Below are 24259 nucleotides of genomic sequence, written 5' to 3' on the forward strand. Positions count from 1 at the left end.
GAGTATTGGTCAGTAATGGTATTCTGTGATTGTCACTATTTAAAGGACCCTGATGCTTTAACAGCGCCTGTGAGCTGTGACTGATTCTGCACACTAGCTGGGATTCAAATGGGATCTATAGGGTGTCCTACAGGTTTCCAGCAGTCTCTAATGGTAACCAATACGCCTATCTCCATTAAGCAAACCCATCAGGGGTTTAATGTGGAGTTATTGTAATTAGATATATTTTAATGATGCGCGCGCACACACACACACACACATTGCACTAAACACAAAAACAGCAGCATCACGCAGGGGGATGTTTATCGCACGGTCACCATGGCAACGCGCTGGCATAAAGGGTTACGTAGACCAGCTTTGCGCATGCGCCCTGAGCTAGCACTGCAGACAGCTCCCTTTCTTTCTGTGTCCATCGCTCTCTGACACACACACACACGCACGCACGCACGCACACACACACACACACCCCTACGCTGACACGCGCGCACATACGATCCGGTTTCGTGCGGCCAGCCCGTGAGGATGAGGTCGTGCTAGTTTGTTTTTTTCTTCACACACCGAGCTCCAGTTTCCAGCCGCACACTCGGTGTGTTTATGCGGCGTTTATGAAGCCGGGTCTCTCCCCCCCGTCCGGAACCGAAGCAGCCTCAGCATGTCCCGTTCCAGCAGGCCTGCTGTGACGCATGCGGAGGACGAGCGTAAGCAGCGTCAGCTCCTCTCGTTCCTCTTCTACCAAGCCGTGAGGGACCACAAGCCCGTATGGATGCTGGAGGACATGCGCACTATGGAGACGTTTCACTGGGAAGAGAGCGCGAGGCAGCGCTCGTACACCCCGTCCGAGGCTCTGCTGTATGCCATCGTGCACGACCACCAGGCCTATGCTCAGTACCTGCTCAGCCACTTCTCTGACGGTGCCCTGGCCATGCCTGGCGAACGCTTCTGCTGCTGCGCGTCCTCCGCTCCACACCTGGCCATGGCCGTCCGGTATGACAGGCGGGACATCCTGACCCTCATCCTGCAGGTGGCCCACCGTCTGCCCAGCTTGCGCTCCTACATAAACAGGGGTGGGTGCTTCCACGCAGAGGACGGCAAGACCCCGCTGCACCTGGCCTGCGAACTGCTGAGGTCAGAGGCCGTCATGCTGCTGCTGGGCAGCGGCGCCTCGCCCCAGGCCCAGGACCACAACGGTATGACCCCGCTGGACGTCATCCTGGAGCAGCTTTGGGATTCCAAAGTGAACACGGGGCCCAAAAAACTGTGCCTGGACAGCCTGCTGATGTTCATGCCGGACGTGCGCTTCAAAATGAAGAGCTCGCTGGAAAAGGACCCGCAGTGCTGGTCTAAAGTGCTGGGGGAAGACAAATTTAAGTACCTGACTGGAAAGCTGCCAGCGCCTCTGTTTCTCATAGCTATGCAAAGGATCCTGTCTCAGCTGCCCCCAGAACAGTTCCCTAACAGCCTGGACAAGCTGCCCATACCGGCCGCTTTGAAACCTCTCCCGCAGGCCTTCAAGCCACAAGGCCGCTACACTGTGGCCTAGCGCATTTGCACTTTAAGAGATGTGCTCGCATTCGTTTGAACTGGCATGAATTGTAGTATTTTAGCACTGCGTGAATGATATGGCATGAAATGGATGATGGACGTGTGTCAAAACCATCGGCCTCAGTAACTCAATATGAACTCAGTCGAGCAATACCGTCTTCCTGTCCTCTTATGCAGTGGATTTGACTTAATAATGGAAACATCTGATTTTAAAAACAAGGGATCATGTTTTTATGTCACAAACTAAAAGCAGTTTCTGTGTTTATTACTGATTTTAATGAGAACATGAACTGGCTTCTGTTTCTTTTAACTATTTATTATTTAATTTATGCCTGTCAAGTTGTTGTTTTTTTTCTTTACAGAAAGCCAAAGATAGCCTTTGACTCATATCACGTGTTTTTTATTGTTCAGCTTGTCTGTGGGTGTGTTTTCCTACTAATTACCGCATAGCAACCAGGACCGGCACCACTCTAAAGACAAAAGGCTGTCGCAACCATCATTACTGATAAACTGGAAGATCAGGTTGATTTTGCCTACTCCCTGCAGGTCTACATTTGAATGCCGACATTTGCAAAAAAAAGCCTCCTAATTATAATGCTGTAGATTATTCCTATTGATAATATGCAGATCTGCAGTAAACATCTCTCACTGTATCTGCTCCATTGTCCAGCTGTCTATCATGGTTCTTACCTCATCCAGTCTGAAAGAGCAAAGATGACATGAATTAAAAAATCTGAAGGTCTGAACTGGGTCCAGAACTTATTCTGCGTGTCCTGCGTGTTTTTATCAGCGTATACACCCATCCAAACACCTATGCTTAGTCAGGCATGTGCTTGAGTGTGCATATCCAGCTGAATGCATTTCTGCTGTCTTGCTTGGTAAATGGATGTTGTGTGACCATATAAACAGATAAGCTCAGATGAGTGAGGATGATTCTGTCATTTAGAAAACAAATAATTTGACTGAATTGGTGAGGTGTTTGAAACCGACCCAGCTAACACGTCCATTTGGGGCCTGTATGGGTAACCAGAACATTTTAGTCCTTGCATTCCACGTTCGCCCCATTTATGGATGCCCACCAGGGTCAGTTATGGGACCAGGAGGTGTTAAGCATGGGTCCCATCTTAGTTGTACACTGCATACAGGGTCTAGAAGGGATGCATGTGATATTACAGTGGGCTGTGAAGGTGGGACCCATTTGGGAAGCCCAATGGAGTCTCAGTAGCATGTTGCTAGAAAGGTTTTCTTTACTTGTGTACAGTATTGCCTGGAACAGGGGTGCCCAAACATTCTGTCATGAGGACCGATGTGAAATGTCTGTGGTGGGCCAAGGCCAAATCAAGTGAAGCCAAATCAAGTGTCCTCTAATGCCCGATCTAGAGCAGTATACCGTCTTACGCTAAATTGTGGGCCCTCCAGTCAAATTACATGTTGATTTTTTGAAAATATGTTGAAGTGTCCTCTATAGAGACAAACCTCTATACATTCTTTAGCATAAACTTAAAACATTCTTTAGCATTAACTTTAAAAAAAATCAACTGTAGCAGGCACAAATGTACTAGCTTTTATTTTTTACAATTTGGTCAGTAAATTAATATAAATTATGTGCAGAAAATTTTAATTTGTTTCCTGTACAGAATTTCTTCACTTAGCTTAAGCTTAGAAAATCCAAACAATGTGTCCTTTGACAGAGGACAGAGGCCTAACTCCTTTTGGTAGGGATCTTTTTTTGTTATATATATATAATCATCATGATACATATTATCATCATGATAAACTTCATCACAACTCTATTCTGAGTGTACGAACACAAGCAGTGTATAGTAACTGACTGAATGCTTTCAAAGTACAGTGATAGCTATTGTGTGACTTAGGATCATCTTTGTGTCATCCTCACTCCATTAGCACATTGTAGTGCTCTGGAAGGGTACAGTGGATTATTTTACTCTTGGATACATGCTCACAGTCATCCTTAACTACAAAAAAACAAAGGTTTTATGTAAGATAAGATAATCCTTTATTAGTCCCACAGTGGAGAAATTCTCAGTGTCACAGTAGAAAAGAGAAAGCAAGACCTCTGTTCCCTGAACACGTGTGTGTAGTGTGTGTGTATGTGGTCCGCTGGAAGCAGTGCTGGTTGTGGAGTCTGACAGCAGCTAGAAGGAAGGACCTGCGATACCTCCTTCACACACTTGGGGTGCATCCCAGGACAGAGCCGGCCCTCTTTATGAGCTTATTCAGTCTCTTCTTGTCTGCTGTCAAGATGCTACTGCAACCACAGACCACTCGATAAAAGATGGCAGATGCCACCACTGTGCTGAAGAAAGTCCTCAGGAGTGCTCCCTGCACCCAAAAGGACCTCAGTAGGTAGAGTCTGCTCTGGCCTTTCTTGTAGAGTGCAGTAGTGTTAACTGACCAGTCCAGTTTGTCCACTCTCCAGAGTCCACTCTCTCAATGTTCTGACCCTGGATGTTCACTGATGGAGGCGGGTGTCTGCACCTGCGGAAATCCACCACCAGTTCTTTGGTCTTTCCCGTGTTTATCTGAAGGTGGTTCTGCTGAAACCAGACCACAAAGTCCTGAATCAGTTTTTTTTTTTTTTAATCATTGGTTATGTGGCTGACCATCCCCAAGTCATCAGAGAACTTCTGGGGGTGACAGGTCGGTGAGCTGTACATGAAGTCAGCAGTGTACAGGGTGAAGAGGAACGGTGCCAAGACCGTTCCTTGAGGGGCTCCTGTGCTGCTGACCACCATATCAGAGACACAGTCCCGTGCCCTCATTTACTGTGGTTGGTTGGTGAGATAGTCAAGCATCCAGTTCGACAGGTGACTGTTCACTCCACAATGTCCCAGCTTGTCCTTTAGGAGCCCTGGCTGTATGGTGTTAAAAAGCACTGGAGAAATCAAAGAAGGTGATTCTCACAGTGCTGCCGGGCTTCTCCAGGATATATAATGATGCTGACTACTCATTCATATTAACCATGCATAACATAAACTGTAAAATTCTTTTTCTTTTATATAGTCATATATATATATATATATATATATATATATATATATATATATACATATATATATATATACATATATATATATAGTTTTTAGCATTTGAGATACAAAATATTTAGATAGAGAGCTGTAGATAGATAGATAGATAGATAGATAGATAGATAGAAGAGGGACCATCCTCCTCTGATCAGAACTATGTATAAATTACTGATAACAGTCACCGAACCACCAAACTTTCTGCTCAGGTCTGCTGATACTAGGTTTTAACATGGTCATTAGACAGGTAGCAATGGCAGGAGGTGTGTGCAGCTGGTTTGGCATGGTGGTGGGGGAGCCTGGTGGTCGGACTGGTGGGTGGCGGCTGGTCTGATGCAGGTAAAGGGGACCCCAGCGGTCAGTCTTCTAACAGGTTGAGCCAGATGAGCAAGCAGCCATTTACTCGGAGATGGTAAAGAGACAGAGTTAGTTCTGAGAGGAATTTTATGGAGAGCAGAGAATGTTGAGCAGTATCAGTGTGTGTCTGATGACTCCGGCAGGTCTGACTATACCAGCCAAATTAAAAGGAGAGAGCCAGAAGGTAACACAGACATGGGAGCACCCTGAAACGCTAGCTAGCTCCATTTGCTCCACCGTCGACAAACCTGAGTGATCGTGTGTAAGCAGCGAGATGACAGCTCCAGCATCTCAGTGTACTACAATTCCCTGGGTCCGCGAACCCCTGGACCTACAACCTTTATCTAAGGGGAAACATTAATTACCAAAAGCTAAACTAAACAGATGAGTTTCCAGTCTAAATTTGAAGATTAAGGTGTCTGAGTCCCAAACATTATCTGGAAGGTTATTCCAGAGTTGGGGGGCTTTATAAGAAAAGGCTTTTCCCCCTGCTGAGGTTTTCTGAGTATGGGAAAACCAAATTAAGAAGCCAGCACCCTGAGATCTAAGTAACCTTGATGGTTTGTAGTATGAAATAAGATCCCGCAGGTACCCAGGAGCGAGGCCATGTAGAGCTTTATATGTTAATAGAAGAATTTTGTATTCAATACAAAATATAACTGGGAGCCAATGAAGTGCTGATAGAACTGGACTGATATGTTCAGATGGTCTAGTTTTAGTAAGGGCTGTAGAACTAGTTGAAGTTTATTGAGGTTCCTGCTGAAACAACCTGACAGTAGTGCATTACAGTAATCTAGCCTTGAGGTAATAAAAGCGTGTACTAGCTTTTCTGCATCCTGTAGAGATAAGGAGTTTCTTAGTTTGGCAACGTTTCTAAGATGTAGAAAGATGAACTAATATTACCTATATGTTGCTCAAATGTTAGATCTGAATCGAATATGACTTTTTAGCTGCTCGACCAGGAATAATGGAAACATCAGCCAAGTCTAACATTAAGTCTGATAGTTTATTTCCTAAAAGGAGTTATACAGAGAAAACACACTCACTGACCACTGACTTTATGTTTATTAGGGTTTATTCTAATGTTATATAGAGTTTTACAGTAAACACACTCACTGACCGCTGACTTTATGTTTATTAGGGTTTATTCTAATGTTATATAGAGTTTCACAGTAAACACACTCACTGACCACTGGCTTTATGTTTATTAGGGTTTATTCTAATGTTATATAGAGTTTCACAGTAAACACACTCACTGACCACTGACTTTATGTTTATATGGGTTTATTCTAACGTTATATAGAGTTTTACAGTAAACACACTCACTGACCACTGACTTTATGTTTATTAGGGTTTATTCTAATGTTTTATAGAGTTTTACAGTAAACACACTGACTGACCACTGACTTTATGTTTATTAGGGTTTATTCTAATGTTATATAGGGTATTACAGTAAACACACTGACTGACCACTGACTTTATGTTTATTAGGGTTTATTCTAATGTTATATAGGGTATTACAGTAAACGCACTCACTGACCGCTGACTTTATGTTTATTTGGGTTTATTCTAATGTTATATAGAGTTTTACAGTAAACACACTCACTGACCGCTGACTTTATGTTTATTAGGGTTTATTCTAATGTTATATAGAGTTTTACAGTAAATACACTCACTGACCACTGACTTTTTGTTTATTAGGGTTTATTCTAATGTTTTATAGAGTTTTACAGTAAACACACTGACTGACCACTGACTTTATGTTTATTAGGGTTTATTCTAATGTTATATAGGGTATTACAGTAAACACACTGACTGACCACTGACTTTATGTTTATTAGGGTTTATTCTAATGTTATATAGGGTATTACAGTAAACGCACTCACTGACCGCTGACTTTATGTTTATTTGGGTTTATTCTAATGTTATATAGAGTTTTACAGTAAACACACTCACTGACCGCTGACTTTATGTTTATTAGGATTTATTCTAATGTTATATAGAGTTTTACAATAAACACACTTACTGACCACTGACTTTATGTTTATTAGGGTTTATTCTAATGTTATATAGGGTATTACAGTAAACACACTCACTGACCACTGACTTTATGTTTATTAGAGTTTATTCTAATGTTATATAGAGTTTTACAGTAAATACACTTACTGACCACTGACTTTATGTTTATTAGGGTTTATTCTAATGTTATATAGAGTTTTACAGTAAATACACTTACTGACCACTGACTTTATGTTTATTAGGGTTTATTCTAATGTTATATAGAGTTTTACAGTAAACACACTCACTGACCACTGACTTTATGTTTATTAGGGTTTATTCTAATGTTATATAGAGTTTTACAGTAAATACACAAAGGCAGTTGGAGATGTAATGCCTGGTTCCAGTACCCAAGTAGGGGCGACCACATAAACTCAATGACTTCAGGCGTTAAATTAAACAGTTATTAAAATATTGAGTTTCACCAAAATTATCCTATTTTTGGTGAAAAAAAGGGGGGGGGGGTTCAGGACAAATGCATATAGTCATTTATGTATTTTTAAATTATTACAATTATTTTTAGGGAGCTTTTCTCCTCTTGCTGTGACGTCACTGCAGACCACGCCCCTCTGCTGCTGCCGCTCTCACCGTCAGATGAGTGAGAGCTCTGAGATGGACGGTGTGTAGCTGCTGAAGTTCCTCATTAGTACATAATTTAATTGAATTTAATTCGTTATTCATTCTTTAAAACATTGTTCTAACACATTATAGGAGCATGTAGTACATTTTTCAGAGTGTAGTTGTGCTTATAAATGCTGTTTTTTATCGAATTACTGCTCAGACTTGTGCTTCAGCTAACTGAGCCATGGCAGCAAAATAGCTAGCTAGGTTAGCTAGCCTAAACTTTCTCTCTGCAGCATTATTCGGATTATAAAAATAAATAAACCTCTCATTTCTCTCATTACATGTTTTTAAATGTTCAGCTTGTGTGGTCTGAAGCCGTCTAAGACAAGAGAAGATGAACACACTATAAAATCTCAAGTCTCAGGTTTGTGCTCCCTAATCTGTTGCCTCAGATTAGTGTGCAGGGCATGTTGCTGCTGCTAGCCACGCAGCGCTAAGTGGGGGGTTTGTATTTGTTCTGCAGTTTGTTCATTTTGTTGTGCAATGAGAAAATAATCACTTTTCTGTGTAGTTTTGAATTTTTTATAATGTGAACAAACTATATGATCTTGTGCATGTTATGGTACTATGAAAATTGCTCTTTCAAAAGAAATACTGTAAGCTCAGATGAGTGAGAGCTCAGAGATGGTTGCTTGTGTGATCTGCAGCCGTCTAAGACAAGAAAAGATTATAATATACTATAAAATCTGTTTCAGAATAAACAGAGTGGAAAGCGAGCCTTGTGTCTGACTGCTTGGGGCCAAATGGTGGTCGTTACACGTGCTAACATCACATGTCATGAAGACACTGGAACGCCTGCTTCTATACCACCCTAGACCCCAGGTTCAACATGCAATGTACCCCCTGTAGTTCACCTACAAGAAGAAAGTGGGAGTGAAGGATGCTATGCTGTACTTTCTCCATCAGACTCACTCTTATCTGGACAAGGGGGGCAGTTCTGTGAGAGTCATGTTCTTTGATTTGTCCAAGACTTTTAACACCATTCAGCCCCTCCTACTGAGAGACAAGCTGGAGAGAATGCAAGTGGATCCACACCTGGTCATCTGGATTACTGACTACCTCACTGACAGACCTTAGCAGTACACCGAAGACTGTGGTCAGCAGCACAGGACATTTACATTTACATTTATGGCATTTAGCAGATGCTCTTATCCAGAGCGACTTACAAAGTGCTTTGCTATTTACCCAAGAAAGAAACCTTAGCTAGTTAGAATAGACCAATAATTCAAAGATAAGGAGCACCACAGTTGACTGAGTTATCTGTATTATTTATTTTCATTATTCCTCATTATTGTATTGTATTACTGTGCTGTGTTGTGTAACTGCTACTGGCTGCTGAATGTTTTTTGGAAGCAAGCAAGCATCCATCCAGGCTGTTTTACCTGTAAATTGCCAGACTGTGCTGCCCTCTTGTGGCTGTTGTGCTAAATGCAGTGCTGGTGTCTCATCAGCACTTCTCAGGACTAAATCAGTTTGAACATGCTCACGTGATCAGATTTTTGGTCTAATTAGATGCCAGACTCTCACCGGCCCTTGTCATGCCCACAGTGAATCACAGAAGGCCCTCTTAATGGCACCTTTAAGCATCTTGACCTCATAGACATGATTCATTCTTACCACATTCTGATGTATCTACGATAGACACCTGTTAGTAGCGGCTGGTAGACTAACTGCAGCCTTCCATAGTTTATTCAGATGAGATGGGTCAAAGCAATATCAGATTATCTGAAGAATGTCACATCAATGTCTACATTTTGTTTACCTCACATTTCATTTTCATTCTTTTTTCTTTTATTTATTTATTTATTTAATGTTTAACATTTTAATCCTTTCACTTTTTTATTACACTGTGATATTTTATTTTGTGGCTGTTGGAGCCTTAAAAGTTTTGTTTTGTTTTGTTTTTTAGCTGGAAAGAAGCTGCTGGGTGATGGTCTTCTTCTGCTGGAGGGGAACTGAACAGACTCTGTTGCGTCTCAGCTGTGAAGGTTAAGGTACGACTGAACTGGAAGAGACAAACGTAAAAGAGATTAGAGGCTTTTTTCTAATCTCCCTAAAACACCACCTCTAAACCACTACTTCACTACAATTCCCACAATTCCCTGGGACATACCTTCTAGTTTCTGCAGCTTTCTCCTTTCTTCCACATTTTCCTGGAGCTTCTCCATCAGCTCCAAGAACTCCAGGAGGGTTTCCCTCGGCCAGATCATGCGCTGAACTTCCTGCTCATCAATGCCCTGCATTTTTTCAGTCACAAACGCATCCCAGTTTACTTCCTCTCTCGCACACTCAGAGCTACAGAAAGAGGAAACGGGAACAAATTAGAACCTCAAACCAATACAGAGCAAGTCTGAGTAGCATATAGGAGATAACAAGGTGCCTCAAACACTTGTTAAGATTAAAGGCTGTTAACGTGAGGCATACAGACCAACTGTGGGGTCATCTGTGGAAAAGTATGGCATGGGCTGACCACTCACCTGTTCAGTTCCCCTTGCTTCTGCTTTATCTGTTGGACCTCTTTGGTGAGCTCCTTCCTCGTGTGTTCAAAGCTGCTCACTGTGGACAAACCACATTGTGGAGCGTGATTTTTCATCAAATGTAAAAAACCACTGGAACTCCTCTGCTGCTGCTCTGTGGTCTATGCACTTCAGTACTTCAGTGTTTTCAGCAGTTTACAGTGTTTCCTAGCACTACTTACCCACATCAGCCATCAACACCATCTTCACCATGAACCCAGCCAATACCACCCAGAGGACGATGAAGATGTTCACTGCAGTGCTGTGCAGGTCTGGAACCCTCCAGGTGTCTTTTAGAAGGTCGTGCCAGTTGTCTCCAGTGAACAGGATAAACAGGGTGCAGATGGAATTGCTGAGGTCTCTGTATCAAAAGTGAGGAGTGTTAGTTATCAGCAGACCTGTCAGACTACGTTGTAGCAAAAGCCTCAGAATTAAAGAAAGACTCTAGAATAGATTGAGGCAGAGAGAGAGAGAGAGAGAGAGAGAGAGAGAGAAAGGGCGATCAGTGACTGTTTCCTAAAGAGGTCATTCAGTAGTGGGGTTGTACGATACTGAATGCAGTCAGGATCTTAGAAAGGATTCAGAAATCAGGGAAAAATGAACTCACTTGAAACTGTCCTTGTAATTCAGGTTTTCTGTGTCTGACTGAGTGTACTCTTCAAACAGGACGATGCCCACCAGAGCGAACACGTATCCCAACACAGCGAGGAGCAGGAATGTGGCAGTCGTACCCTGCAGAGAGAAGCCATCGCTCTCAGTACTTCTAATAACAGGATGTTTTACCAAGTCAACTGTGTTTGTGTTTTACTCCAAACCTTTAAACTTTTGACGATGATGAGCAGAGTGAGACGCAACGGTCTGATCCTAATGACCATCTTCAGTGTGCGGAGGACTCGGAATTGCCGGAGAATCACCAGAAAACCAGCAGTTTGTGTTTCCGTAAAGGCATTGATGACCTCAGGAAGGACGGACTACCAGAACAAGACATACAGAACAGTGAGATACAGCACACTGCTACATGACACGGCAAACTGACCTGTACTAATGGTTCTTTCACACACACACACAGACACACACACATACATGCACACACACAGCTTCATGGTTCTCACCAAGATAGTGACAGTGAAGTCAAAGATGTCCCAGGGGCTTTTCCAAAACTGCCGGAAATTGTCCAACCATTTGAGGAGCATCTCCAGGAGGAAAATGACCAGTATGCACCAGTCCAGCGCAGTAAGAACCAGCTTGGCTCTCTGCATGCTTGGGTCAGTACTATCAGAAAGCTCTGAAAAATAAAAGAATGGAGCAGGTTACTCTCAGGTCTCAGACTGAAAGAGACACACAGTTGTTTTCCATATATTTCCTGCTTCCTCAACCAGCATTTCTGAACCACATTTCCCACAATCCTCATGTGTTATGTAATCTTGACCTCACCTGCCTGGACCACCAGCACAACCACGTTCAGGATGATCAGAAGCACCATCACATTCTGGAACAAGGTACCTAGACACACTGGTTAAGGACAAGGCACTTTCATTTCATGGAAGCCATTCATGGCTTTCCCAGTGAAGAAGCATGGCTCCAACAGAACATTCAACATGGCAGGTTACACTCCTGCTGAGGTTTAGTAGAAGCACAGATATGAGAGGATACTTCCTAGGATCCTCTGAGCTGTGTCCCTGGGCAGGAATTTAGCCATGTAGCTCTTCATCCCTCCCCTCTGCTCTTCTTCACACAGTGATGAGGTCATGGTCCTGTCTTGATTGAAGCTCACAGCAGTCTGGAACTCCTGGTGCTTTGCAAGATCCACGCTACCTCTGTAAAACAGTTAGTTAGTAGAACAAACAGAAGGACTACTTACCTGACTCTCCGTATAGTCCTTCTGAAGTTGATTGCATCCAAACCACACTTCCTTTATGACAGCAAGTGTGTCTCCTTGGTCTCCTAATACCGCGTCTGAAATTCAGTGCAGCTCACTCTGCTTTATACTGACCAGCTGATGATGTCATAATGCCTCCCCTGTCTACCACTGTGATGTCATCAGTGCAGACATTCCACACTCACTCAAATATGGAATATGGAGATCTGATAGAGGACCAGGGGGTGGGGCCAAAGGGTGGGGTACCTGTCCATCATTTCCTACTGCAGCCACTCTCCTTAACAGTTCATCAGAAAGAAAGAAAAAAAACACAAAATCACAAAATGAACAAAAACAACCATCATTTTAGATCAATCATTCTTGATTTGTGCTTCATGGCAATAAGTAGCATGATGAAGTTACTTCAAACAGAGCAGATTTACATTATTACTTTATTATTTCATCAGCAGAGATGACAGTCTGAAAGAGAAATAAAAAACACCTATTGATCTGCATTTACAAAATTAATAATCCAACAACCATCTAGTGTTTCATATTTATTCAGAATTCTGGGAGATATGTCAAAGTGTATATTTTTTCTGAAGTTTGATAAGTTCAGTCAAAGGATTTGATACCAATTTTTAAAACATGATATCAGAAGCTTTTAGAACAGTCATAAGAATCATTCACAAACGATGCTACAGACAATCCAGAGAAACATGACTTACCTCCCCCGAGGCGATCCCGAGCCGCCGCCCACAGACCCATATAAGGACTTCCTGTTTGTTTGTGTTTGTTTGAGTTGTTCCTATTTGTTTGTGTTTGTTCGTTGTTCATGTGTTTCACTTGGGACTGGGAGCACTTAAGGAGCGTTACCCCCTTTGTTCACTGCCGTGAATCGACTCTGTTGGAGACGCTCATAGATTCCTCACGTGTTACCGGCGTGTTCAGGTCGGCTCAAGATTGCGGTCCATGTTCGGGAGAAGGTCTGCACCCTACTCTAGAGGCAAGCGTGGTTTGTTTGCTTCCGGCTCAGGTTTCAAGGCGACCCACGTTCAAGGCAGTACGCTGCAAAGTCAGGTTAGGTCGGCCTTGCCTTTTGGGCTAGCAGAGCACGGCTCTGTCCTTAGCTTTATATCTCCCCTTTAGTTCTCCCCCTAGTTTTACCTCTCGTTTAGCTCCCTGCTCCTCACAGTCCTAGGTTTGTTTTGTTGGCTGTCTTGTTTGTCACGTTTAGGTTCTGTGCATGGTTTTGCCCACGTTGCTGCACTTCACGTTTCTTGTCCCTTTGTTTGGTCTTTGGTTTTGTTAATAAATCGTCTTCCTTTGATCTCAAACTCTGCAAGTGTTCATCCCTTCAGGTTTGGCCCCACACGCCATGACAGAATACACTGCCGAATACTGCCGCCACGCTAGCTGAGGCAAGGAGGAGAACTTGATAAATTTGGGCTGGACCCCCCTTGCCAGGTAGAGGTTGAGTATGATTGGAAGATGTGGAGGAGCAGGGGCGGTTTTGGGGTGCAAGTTTTTGTCACAAGAACGAGAAGGGAGAGGAACATTTTTAAAGTATGTAGAAATGGAGTGGAGGAATTTGGGCGTGGTCGTTCTCCCAAACTTTTAGTTATTACATAACTCCATTTTGCGAATGCGGACCACGCTAGCTGAGGCAAGGAGGAGAACTCGAGAAATTTGGGCTGGAGTTCTGGGGAGCTTCAAGCTGATGGGACCCGAGGCCAGACCCCAAAGGTTCTCGCTTACAGTGAGGCAAGTTGCTCATGTGGTAGTCTGAGGTTGGAAGCTGTAGAGGCTGCACCAATTCTGAAAGAATGACCAGAGAAATGATTAGAAGGGTAACAGCTGAGAGAGCGAATGTGTCGGAGGTGAGTGTGGAACCATTGACGGATTATGGCGGAACCTGCTTCTGTGACGAAAAGTGGGTCTGTTGATTGACCATTCTGTGAGAGCCTTCAGTTGATATGATGTACGAGGGGTTCATATGGACTAAATTGGGAGTGGGAGACGGGGTTCTTACTTTTGAATTCCTTTGAGAAGAAGCAAGATCTGGGGGTGGTTAGAGGACGAATGAGGTAAACCGGTAATGAGTTTTGTGAAGAAATTGATGGCAGCTAGATATACTTTTAAGGTGGAGGATCGGATTGAGTGCTGTGAGCTGGCTGATGTGAGGAAGGCTGAGGTTATGAAGAGGTCGTTTGAGGGGAAGGTAATGTTGTGCAAGGTGTGGAGACAGAATCAGCAATGGCATTTGATCGGCCCGGGACATGAACAACCCTAAGAATGTATTTGTGTAGTACTGAATGGTAAGTGAGGCGACGGATAAAGGGTGTAAAAGATAAGGTTCTGGATCTGCCTTTATTGATTATGTGAACAGTGGCGAGATTATCAATGTGGATTTGGATGGCCTTTCCTGTCCATGCATGTCACCAAAGAAGGGCGGCGACGACAACTGGGTAGAGCTCCCAGAGGGCTGAACAATCATCAGGCCCGGACATGAGGTGAATGAACTGAGTAGGCCAGGGAGAGGCAAACCAGCAACCATTAGAGTAGCCCCCGAAGCCGGTAGAAGGATCCGCGTCTGTAAAGAGCCGAACATCCGCAGGGTCATAGACGACATAGTCGTGAAAGAAGTATATGCCATTCCAGTGACGAAGCAAGGCAAGCCAAAACTTCAGGAGGCAGGAGTCGTCCAACATGACTGTGCGATGCAAGGATTGGACTGAAGAAGCGAGGTGAAGGAGGTGAGATATGAAGGATCGACCCTGTGGAATAATTCGAGTCGCGTAGTTAAGGTGGCCCAGAAGGGAGAGGAGCTGCTGTTTGGTACAGGTAGGAGAACTGAGAAAAGCAGAGAGAGACTGAGCAATGCGGTCATGCTTCTCCTGAGGAAGGGAGGGTTGGTACAAAACGGAGTCCAAGGTGATGCCAAAGAACTCAAGGGTGGTTGAAGGACCCATGGTTTTCTCATCAGAGAGGGGAATTCCCAGGTGACGAAAGGTGTTGGAAATAGCTGTGAGACTGTGTGCTTGGGGTGCAGATGGGGGGTCGATGACTAGAAAATCGTCAAGGACGTGGAGAACAAAAGGCAGCCTTTGTATGTTAAGCAGAATCCAACAGAGGGCTTCAGCAAGGATATCAAAAATCTTTGGACTACTTTTACAACCAAAGGTAAGATGAACTGAAAAGTAGAATTTGCCATCCCAGAAGACCCCAAAGAGATGCCAGAAATCAGGGTGGAGAGGTAGGACCTTGAAGGCAGAGATGACATAAGCCTTAGACAGCCAAGCACCACGACCAGCCAGTCTAATCAAGGCAATGGGGTGGTCCATGGTGGCATAGATGAGACGGAAATCCAAACTGGGGATGAGGCTGTTGACAGAGGGCTCAGAGGAACCATGAGGGGCCAAAAGATCAATGACAAGGCGCTTCTTGCCAGAGTACTTGCGAGTAGCTGCGGCGATGGGGCTGATCCGGTGAAATGAAAAGGGGGAGAGGAGAAAGGGCCAATCATGAAACTCTCAGATACTTTCTTCGCAAAAAGGGACGTGACTACAACAGGCTCTGAGAAGGCAGAGAGAAGGTTGCGACACGAGAGTGAGAAAGAAGGTAGTGCAATGAGGCCAGGGGAGAACCCAAAAAGGATACCATCCAGAAGGTAACAGGCAAAAGACGCATCGGGATGGCTCGCCAGATCAGCAGCCAGGGCAGGCACGTTAGAAGGAGTGGAGAGAAACCAGAGCTGTCAGCTACCACCGAACTACCCACCTAAACGAACAGCCAGATCCAGAATGGTGGCCAGATAATCGCCCAATTCCTGGCAACAAAAAGGGAAGGCAGAACACAGGACATCTCGATAAATAGAGAAGGCGAGAGAAATTTGGAGGTGTGAAGGTGAGAGGAATGTAGAGTGCGAGGAGCAGGAGAACCTGGAGATGAGAGCAGCAAGGAGGAGAGAGCCACGTCCGTACCTTGAAGGATACACTGCCTCAAGGCGGTCGAGACAAGAGGAGGGTTGAAGATACGAGCGTTGGCAGGCGGGGCGGGCAGAGGCATGGTGGAGAGGGTGAAAAGAGGTGCGGCGGAAACAGGAGGGGGCACGGTGGGCAGACTTGGAAAAGCAATAGAATAGGGTAGGGGAAGGAAGAGTGAAGCAGAGGAAGGGACGGTTGAAGGAGGGGGCGGACAACTGAGGAAGGGGGAGAGGGACGATTGAGGGAGGGGGAAGGACGATTGAGGCGAAGGGGTTGTTTACCTCCCAAGGACGAGAGACAGGAAGAAGAGTTGAGCCTTGGGAGCAGAGCGAGCGAAGGAGACCTCACAGTCCCGGAGAACCTTCGGGAACAGGCCCGTCTCTGTTCCTGTCCAGGCCAGTGCCAGCGGTGCCCGCCGCATCTGCTCTAGTGCAGGTGGTGCCTGCCACATCTGCTCCAGTGCCAGCGGTACCCCTTATCAAGGCTACCTGGGGTACCGACCACCACCGGCCCCCTGGAAGGCCTCAGTGGTCTCATGGAGGCACCAACAGTGGGACAAACTCCCTGTTAATGCTCTTGTTCTCAGATGCTGGAGAAGCAGGTGTTCACAAACAACTGGACACATGTGAAATGTGTTTGACTGAAAAATGCCTGATTTTTAAAGGGTCTCTTCTCTTTTAGTCTCAGTGATGGCGAGCAGCACAGCGGTGGTAATGCGGCAGGGCAAGCTAGCGCTAACTAGCCGTAGCTAACCCGAACTAGTCACACACCCACTGGTTCACTTCAAACTGATATCCATTCCAACCCAGAGAAAAGCTGTGTTTACTCACAACCAGCTGTGCCCAACGCCAACCAGGCAGGAAGATGCCCCCAATGGCAGTTTTCTGCTAACGATTTTTAAATAATAATTATATTAATAAACAACATTTATTTCACTGGTTCAAAGAATATGAACATCCAATCTCACCAGACCAGTTCAGAAAGATTATCAGATGAACGTCGTCTGATTAAAACACATTTCATTTAGAAAATGGAAAGGTGTCTCATGGAGGAGATCAGATTTCTATCAAATAGATTTCCTTCATGTTTTTATTGAGAAGACTGAAGCAGAAAGAAAGAAGGAATGTCATTCACTCTTATTTGGTTTAAACTGATTATTATTTATTCATCCATTTTTAATCCTGCATTTCTTTGCCTAATTAGTTTCAATTCTATTTATTAATAATTTTTAACCTAATCATTTTTATCTTATTCCTTATTATTAAACTGTAGTATCTTTTTCTAGCTATTTGAGCTTTACTTTACTTTAGTTTAATTTAATTAAGTTTAGTTTAGTTTAGTTTAGTTTAGGTTTTTATTTTTGGGGGGGGGTGTAGTTGTAAGAAGCTGCTGGGTGATGGTCTTCTTCTGCTGGAGGGGAACTGAACAGACTCCGTTGCGTCTCAGCTGTGCAGGTTAAGGTACGACTGAACTGGAAGAGACAAACGAAAAAGAGATTAGAGGCTTTTTTCTAATCTCCCTAAAACACCACCTCTAAACCACTACTTCACTACAATTCCCACAATTCCCTGGGACATACCTTCTAGTTTCTGCAGCTTTCTCCTTTCTTCCACGTTTTCCTGGAGCTTCTCCATCAGCTCCAAGTACTCCAGGAGGGTTTCCCTCGGCCAGATCATGCGCTGAACTTCCTGCTCATCAATGCCCTGCATTTTTTCAGTCACAAACGCATCCCAGTTTACTTCCTCTCTCGCACACTCAGAGCTACAGAAAGAGGAAACGGGAACAAATTAGAACCTCAAACCAATACAGAGCAAGTCTGAGTAGCATGTAGGAGATAACAAGGTGCCTCAAACACTTGTTAAGATTAAAGGCTGTTAACGTGAGGCATACAGACCAACTGTGGGGTCATCTGTGGAAAAGTATGGCATGGGCTGACCACTCACCTGTTCAGTTCCCCTTGCTTCTGCTTTATCTGTTGGACCTCTTTGGTGAGCTCCTTCCTCGTGTGTTCAAAGCTGCTCACTGTGGACAAACCACATTGTGGAGCGTGATTTTTCATCAAATGTAAAAAACTACTGGAACTCCTCTGCTGCTGCTCTGTGGTCTATGCACTTTAGTACTTCAGTGTTTTCAGCAGTTTACAGTGTTTCCTAGCACTACTTACCCACATCAGCCATCAACACCATCTTCACCATGAACCCAGCCAATACCACCCAGAGGACGATGAAGATGTTCACTGCAGTGCTGTGCAGGTCTGGAACCCTCCAGGTGTCTTTTAGAAGGTCGTACCAGTTGTCTCCAGTGAACAGGATAAACAGGGTGCAAACGGAATTGCTGAGGTCTCTGTATCAAAAGTGAGGAGTGTTAGTTATCAGCAGACCTGTCAGACTACGTTGTAACAAAAGCCTCAGAATTGAAGAAAGACTCTAGAATAGACTAAGGCAGAGAGAGAGAGAGAAAGGGCGATCAGTGACTGTTTCCTAAAGAGGTCATTCAGTAGTGGGGTTGTACGATACTGAATGCAGTCAGGATCTTAGAAAGGATTCAGAAATCAGGGAAAAATGAACTCACTTGAAACTGTCCTTGTAATTCAGGTTTTCTGTGTCTGACTGAGTGTACTCTTCAAACAGGGCGATGCCCACCAGAGCGAACACGTATCCCAACACAGCGAGGAGCAGGAATGTGGCAGTCGTACCCTGCAGAGAGAAGCCATCGCTCTCAGTACTTCTAATAACAGGATGTTTTAGCAAGTCAACTGTGTTTGTGTTTTACTCCAAACCTTTAAACTTTTGACGATGATGAGCAGAGTGAGACGCAACGGTCTGATTCTAATGACCATCTTCAGTGTGCGGAGGACTCGGAATTGCCGGAGAATCACCAGAAAACCAGCAGTTTGTGTTTCCGTAAAGGCATTGATGACCTCAGGAAGGACGGACTACCAGAACAAGACATACAGAACAGTGAGATACAGCACACTGCTACATGACACGGCAAACTGACCTGTACTAATGGTTCTTTCACACACACACACACACACACACACATACATGCACACACACAGTTTCATGATTCTCACCAAGATAGTGACAGTGAAGTCAAAGATGTCCCAGGGGCTTTTCCAAAACTGCCGGAAATTGTCCAACCATTTGAGGAGCATCTCCAGGAGGAAAATGACCAGTATGCACCAGTCCAGCGCAGTAAGAACCAGCTTGGCTCTCTGCATGCTTGGGGCAGTACTATCAGAAAGCTCTGAAAAATAAAAGAATGGAGCAGGTTACTCTCAGGTCTCAGACTGGAAGAGCCACACAGTTGTTTTCCATATATTTCCTGGTTCCTCAACCAGCATTTCTGAACCACATTTCCCACAATCCTCATGTGTTATGTAATCTTGACCTCACCTGCCTGGACCACCAGCACAACCACGTTCAGGATGATCAGAAGTACCATCACATTCTGGAACAAGGTACCTAGACACTGGTTAAGGACAAGGCACTTTCATTTCATGGAAGCCATTCATGGCTTTCCCAGTGAAGAAGCATGGCTCCAACAGAACATTCAACATGGCAGGTTACACTCCTGCTGAGGTTTAGTAGAAGCACAGATATGAGAGGATACTTCCTAGGATCCTCTGAGCTGTGTCCCTGGGCAGGAATTTAGCCATGCAGCTCTTCATCCCTCCCCTCTGCTCTTCTTCACACAGTGATGAGGTCATGGTCCTGTCTTGATTGAAGCTCACAGCAGTCTGGAACTCCTGGTGCTTTACAAGATCCACGCTACCTCTGTAAAACAGTTAGTTAGTGAAATAAACAGAAGGACTACTTACCTGACTCTCCGTATAGTCCTTCTGAAGTTGATTGCATCCAAACCACACTTCCTTTATGACAGCAAGTGTGTCTCCTTGGTCTCCTAATACCGCGTCTGAAATTCAGTGCAGCTCACTCTGCTTTATACTGACCAGCTGATGATGTCATAATGCCACCCCTCCCTCCCCTGTCTACCACTGTGATGTCATCAGTACAGACATTCCACACTCACTCAAATATGGAATATGGAGATCTGATAGGGGGTGGGGCCAAAGGGTGGAGTACCTGTCCATCATTTCCTACTGCAGCAACTCTCCTTAACAGTTCATCAGAAAGAAAAAGAAAAAAAAAATCACAAAATGAACAAAAACAACCATCATTTTAGATCAATCATTCTTGATTTGTGCTTCATGGCAATAAATAGCATGATGAAGTTACTTCAAACAGAGCAGATTTACATTATTACTTACATTATTTCATCAGCAGAGAGGACCGTCTGAAAGAGAAATAAAAAACACCTATTGATCTGCATTTACAAAATTACAAAATGAATACTCCAACAACCATCTAGTGTTTCATATTTATTTAGAATTCTGGGAGATATGTCAAAGTTTTTCTGAAGTTTGATAAGTTCAGTCAGAGGATTTGATACCAATTTTTAAAACAGGATATGAGAAGCTTTTAGAACAGTCATAATAATAATTCACAAATGATGCTACAGACAAACATGACTTATTTGCGAATGCGGACCACGCTTGCTGAGGCAAGGAGGAGAACTCGAGAAATTTGGGCTGGAGTTCTGGGGGGCTTCGAGCTGATGGGACCCGAAGCCAGACCCCAAAAGTTTGCACTTTACAGTGAGGCTGCTCGTGAAGTTGCTCGTGTGCTAGTCTGAGGTCGTTAAGATTAGAGCGGATGTAGGTGTGGTAGGCTTGGGAGGACCAACGGAGGTCCGAGACGTTGGATGGTGTGGTCGGGAAGTCCTTTATAGGAGGCTGTAGAGGCTGCGCCAATTCTGAAAGAATGACCAGAGAAATGATTAAAAGGGTAACCGAGAGAGAGAACGTGTCGGAGGTGAGTGTGGAACCAATGATGGGTTATGGTGGATCCTGCTTCTGTGACGAAAAGTGGGTCTGTTAATTGACCATTCTGTGAGAGCCTTCTGTTGATATGATGTACGAGGGGTTCATATGGACTGAATTGTGACTGTAGCTTAAAGAGGTAGATGGGGACGGTTTTCCCCAGCTGATCAGTTTTACTTTGTTTGAGGTTGAAAATTAGAGATAAGCAGAAGAATTTGGTGCCACTGAAGCTGATGTAAATTCTGAACATCTAAGAAAGCCAAAGAACGCTAAAAGAAATATGGCTTCGAGTGTAGAGGAGATGGTAGCCGAGTAATGACCAGAACAGAGTGTCTGTAAGCAGTGCCATAGAACATCTGAAGTGATAGGTGATCTTTGCAGTGGGAGACGGGGTTCTGACTTTTGAATTCCTTTGAGAAGAAGCAAGATCTGGGGGTGGTTAGAGGATAAATGAGGTAAACCGGTGATGAGTTTTGTGAAGAAATTGATGGCAGCTAGATATACTTTTAAGGTGGAGGATTGGATTGAGTGCTGTGAGCTGGCAGATGCGAGGAAGGCTGAGGTTATGAAGATGTTTGAGGGGAAGGAAATGTGCAAGGTGTGGCAGTTCTGGAAGGATTTCCAGCCTGTCCAGTAGGTTGACAGCGTTCGCGGGGAAACGGCAGAGAGGATGGTATCCTGGGCTTGGGATATAAGTTGTACTAGCTGAGGGTTAGATGGATAATGGTGTCTGCTTGAGGTGCTAAGGATCTGAATTTTGAATGGCATGTGAGGCGACAGATAAAGGGCGTGAAAGATAGGGTTCTGGATCGACCTTTATTGATTATGTGAACAGTGGCGAGGTTATCACAGTGGATTTGGATTGCCTTTCCTGTCCCCAAAGGAGGGAGGCGACGACGAGGGCTAAAGAATCAGGCCCGGACGCAAGGCGAATGAACCGAGTAGGCCAGGGGGAGGCAAACCAGCGACCATTATAGTAGCCCCCAAAGCCGGTAGAAAGAGCCGCATCCGTAAAGAGCTGGATGTCCGCAGGCTTTTACGACATCTTCGTAAAAGAAGGATATTCCATTCCAGTGACGAAGTAAGGCAAGCCAAAACTTCAGGAGGCAGGAGTCGTCCAACATGACTGTGTGATGCAAGGATTGGACTGAAGAAGCGAGGTGAAGGAGGTGAGATATGAAGGATCGACCCTGTGGAATGATTCGAGTCGCGTAGTTAAGGTGGCCCAGAAGGGAGAGGAGCTGCTGTTTGGTACAGGTAGGAGAACTGAGAAAAGCAGAGAGAGACTGAGGAATGTGGTCATGCTTCTCCTGAGGAAGGGAGGGTTGGTACAAAACGGAGTCCAATGTGATGCCAAGGAACTCAAGGGAGGTTGAAGGACCCATGGTTTTCTCATCAGAGAGGGGAATTCCCAGGTGACGAAAGGTGTTGGAAAGGGCTGTGAGACTGTGTGCTTGGGGTGCAGATGGGGGGGTCGATGACTAGAAAATCGTCAAGGAGGTGGAGAACAAAAGGCAGCCTTTGTATGTTAAGCAGAATCCAACAGAGGGCTTCAGCAAGGATATCAAAAATCTTTGGACTACTTTTACAATCAAAGGTAAGATGAACTGAAAAGTAGAATTTGCCATCCCAGAAGACCCCAAAGAGATGCCAGAAATCAGGGTGGAGAGGTAGGACCTTGAAGGCGGAGATGACATCAGCCTTAGACAGCTGCTGCTCTTCATACTTGCTCATACTTGCACATAAAAGCACATGTAACTTTTATTTAAATTTTTTAATTGTAAAAAGGGAAAAAGTTTACTTTAATTTTATTTACTTCAACTTATATTATTATACTTTATTTATTTTGCATATATTTTTTATTATTAATTTCTTTTTTGTTATCTTTATCTATTGAATGTGAATGGAGGGACAGCAAAGTAAGAATTTCATTGTACAGCGTAACTGTCTGTTTCTGCTGTGCATATGACAATAAAACTCTTGAATCTTGAATCTTGAATCTAGACAGCCAAGCACCACGACCAGCCAGTCTAATCAAGGCAATGGGGTGGTCCATGGTGGCGTAGATGAGACGGAAATCCAAACTGGGGATGAGGCTGTTGACAGAGGGCTCAGAGAAACCATGAGGGGCCAAAAGATCAATGACAAGGCGCTTCTTGCCAGAGTACTTGCGAGTAGCGGCGGCGATGGGGCTGATCCGGTGAGATGAAAAGGGGGAGAGGAGAAAGGGCCAATCATGAAACTCTCAGATACTTCCTTCGCGAAAAGTGACGTGACTACAACAGGCTCTGAGAAGGCAGAGAAAAGGTTGCGACACGAGAGTGAGGAAGAAGGTAGTGCAATGAGGCCAGGGGAGAACCCAAAAAGGATACCATCCAGAAGGTAACAGGCAAAAGACGCATCGGGATGGCCCGCCAGATCAGCAGCCAGGGCAGGCACGTTAGAAGGAGTGGAGAGAAACCAGAGCTGTCAGCTACCACCGAACTACCCACCTAAACGAACAGCCAGATCCAGAATGGTGGCCAGATAATCGCCCAATTCCTGGCAACAAAAAGGGAAGGCAGAACACAGGACATCTCGATAAATAGAGAAGGCAAGGGAAAATTCAGGTACGGAGAGAAATTTGGAGGTGTGAAGGTGAGAGGAATGTAGAGTGCGAGGAGCAGGAGAACCTGGAGATGAGAGCAGCAAGGAGGAGAGAGCCACGTCCGTACCTTGAAGGATACGCTGCCTCAAGGCGGTCGAGACAAGAGGAGGGTTGAAGATACGAGTGTTGGCAGGCGGGACGGGCAGAGGCGTGGTGGAGAGGGTGAAAAGAGGTGCGGCGGAAACAGGAGGGGGCACGGTGGGCACACCTGGAAAAGCAATAGAATAGGGTAGGGGAAGAAGGACGATTGGGGAGGGGGGGAAGGAAGAGTGAAGCAGAGGAAGGGACGATTGAGGGAGGGGGTGGACAACTGAGGAAGGAGGAGAGGGACGATTGAGGGAGGGGGAAAGACGATTGAGGCGAAGGGGTTGTTTACCTCCAAAGGACGAGAGACAGGAAGAAGAGTTCAGCCTTGGGAGCAGAGCGAGCGAAGGAGACCTCGCAGTCCCGGAGAACCTTCGGGAACAGGCCCGTCTCTGTTCCTGTCCAGGCCAGTGCCAGCGGTGCCCGCCGCATCTGCTCTAGTGCAGGTGGTGCCTGCCACATCTGCTCCAGTGCCAGCGGTACCCCTTATCAAGGCTACCTGGGGTACCGACCACCACCGGCCCCCTGGAAGGCCTCAGTGGTCTCATGGAGGCACCAACGGTGGGACAAACTCCCTGTTAATGCTCTTGTTCTCAGATGCTGGAGAAGCAGGTGTTCACAAACAACTGGACACGTGAAATGTGTTTGACTGAAA

General features: G+C 44.9%; 3 protein-coding genes and 2 pseudogenes across 5 annotated transcripts; 1 reads left to right on the forward strand and 4 right to left on the reverse strand.

Annotated features, from left to right (window-relative positions):
* Positions 1–386: 386 nt before the first annotated feature.
* On the forward strand, positions 387–2304 carry LOC140535396 (ankyrin repeat domain-containing protein 9). Its single transcript, XM_072656739.1, has one exon. It carries the CDS (start codon positions 653–655, stop codon positions 1538–1540), a length of 888 nt encoding a protein of 295 aa, XP_072512840.1. The 5' UTR covers positions 387–652; the 3' UTR covers positions 1541–2304.
* A 7242-nt stretch (positions 2305–9546) lies between these two features.
* Positions 9547–12307, reverse strand: LOC140535402 (cation channel sperm-associated protein 2-like). 2 transcript variants are annotated; one of them, XM_072656750.1, is made up of 10 exons: positions 12209–12307; positions 11798–12100; positions 11579–11647; positions 11257–11429; positions 10960–11115; positions 10752–10876; positions 10327–10505; positions 10106–10184; positions 9742–9923; positions 9547–9633 (listed from the first exon to the last, which is right to left on the reverse strand). In XM_072656750.1, exons 2-10 carry the CDS (start codon positions 11892–11894, stop codon positions 9605–9607), a joined length of 1089 nt encoding a protein of 362 aa, XP_072512851.1. In that variant the 5' UTR covers positions 11895–12100; positions 12209–12307; the 3' UTR covers positions 9547–9604. The 2 variants fall into 2 exon arrangements, with proteins under 2 accessions (XP_072512851.1, XP_072512861.1); XM_072656760.1 differs by having other exon boundaries at positions 12270–12295.
* A 1468-nt stretch (positions 12308–13775) lies between these two features.
* On the reverse strand, positions 13776–16439 carry LOC140552889 (uncharacterized; annotated as a pseudogene).
* Positions 16440–17237: 798 nt separating this feature from the next.
* LOC140535413 (cation channel sperm-associated protein 2-like) lies at positions 17238–20040 on the reverse strand. 2 transcript variants are annotated; one of them, XM_072656782.1, is made up of 10 exons: positions 20024–20040; positions 19604–19906; positions 19387–19455; positions 19065–19237; positions 18768–18923; positions 18560–18684; positions 18153–18331; positions 17932–18010; positions 17568–17749; positions 17238–17459 (listed from the first exon to the last, which is right to left on the reverse strand). In XM_072656782.1, the coding sequence occupies exons 2-10, from the start codon at positions 19698–19700 to the stop codon at positions 17431–17433; spliced, it is 1089 nt and encodes a 362-aa protein (XP_072512883.1). In that variant the 5' UTR covers positions 19701–19906; positions 20024–20040; the 3' UTR covers positions 17238–17430. The 2 variants fall into 2 exon arrangements, with proteins under 2 accessions (XP_072512883.1, XP_072512875.1); XM_072656774.1 differs by lacking the exon at positions 20024–20040 and having other exon boundaries at positions 19604–19995.
* Positions 20041–20523: 483 nt separating this feature from the next.
* Positions 20524–24066, reverse strand: LOC140553048 (uncharacterized; annotated as a pseudogene).
* Positions 24067–24259: the final 193 nt, after the last annotated feature.

The sequence above is a fragment of the Salminus brasiliensis genome, chromosome 1 (assembly GCF_030463535.1).
Source record: "Salminus brasiliensis chromosome 1, fSalBra1.hap2, whole genome shotgun sequence".
NCBI classification, from domain to species: domain Eukaryota; kingdom Metazoa; phylum Chordata; class Actinopteri; order Characiformes; family Bryconidae; genus Salminus; species Salminus brasiliensis.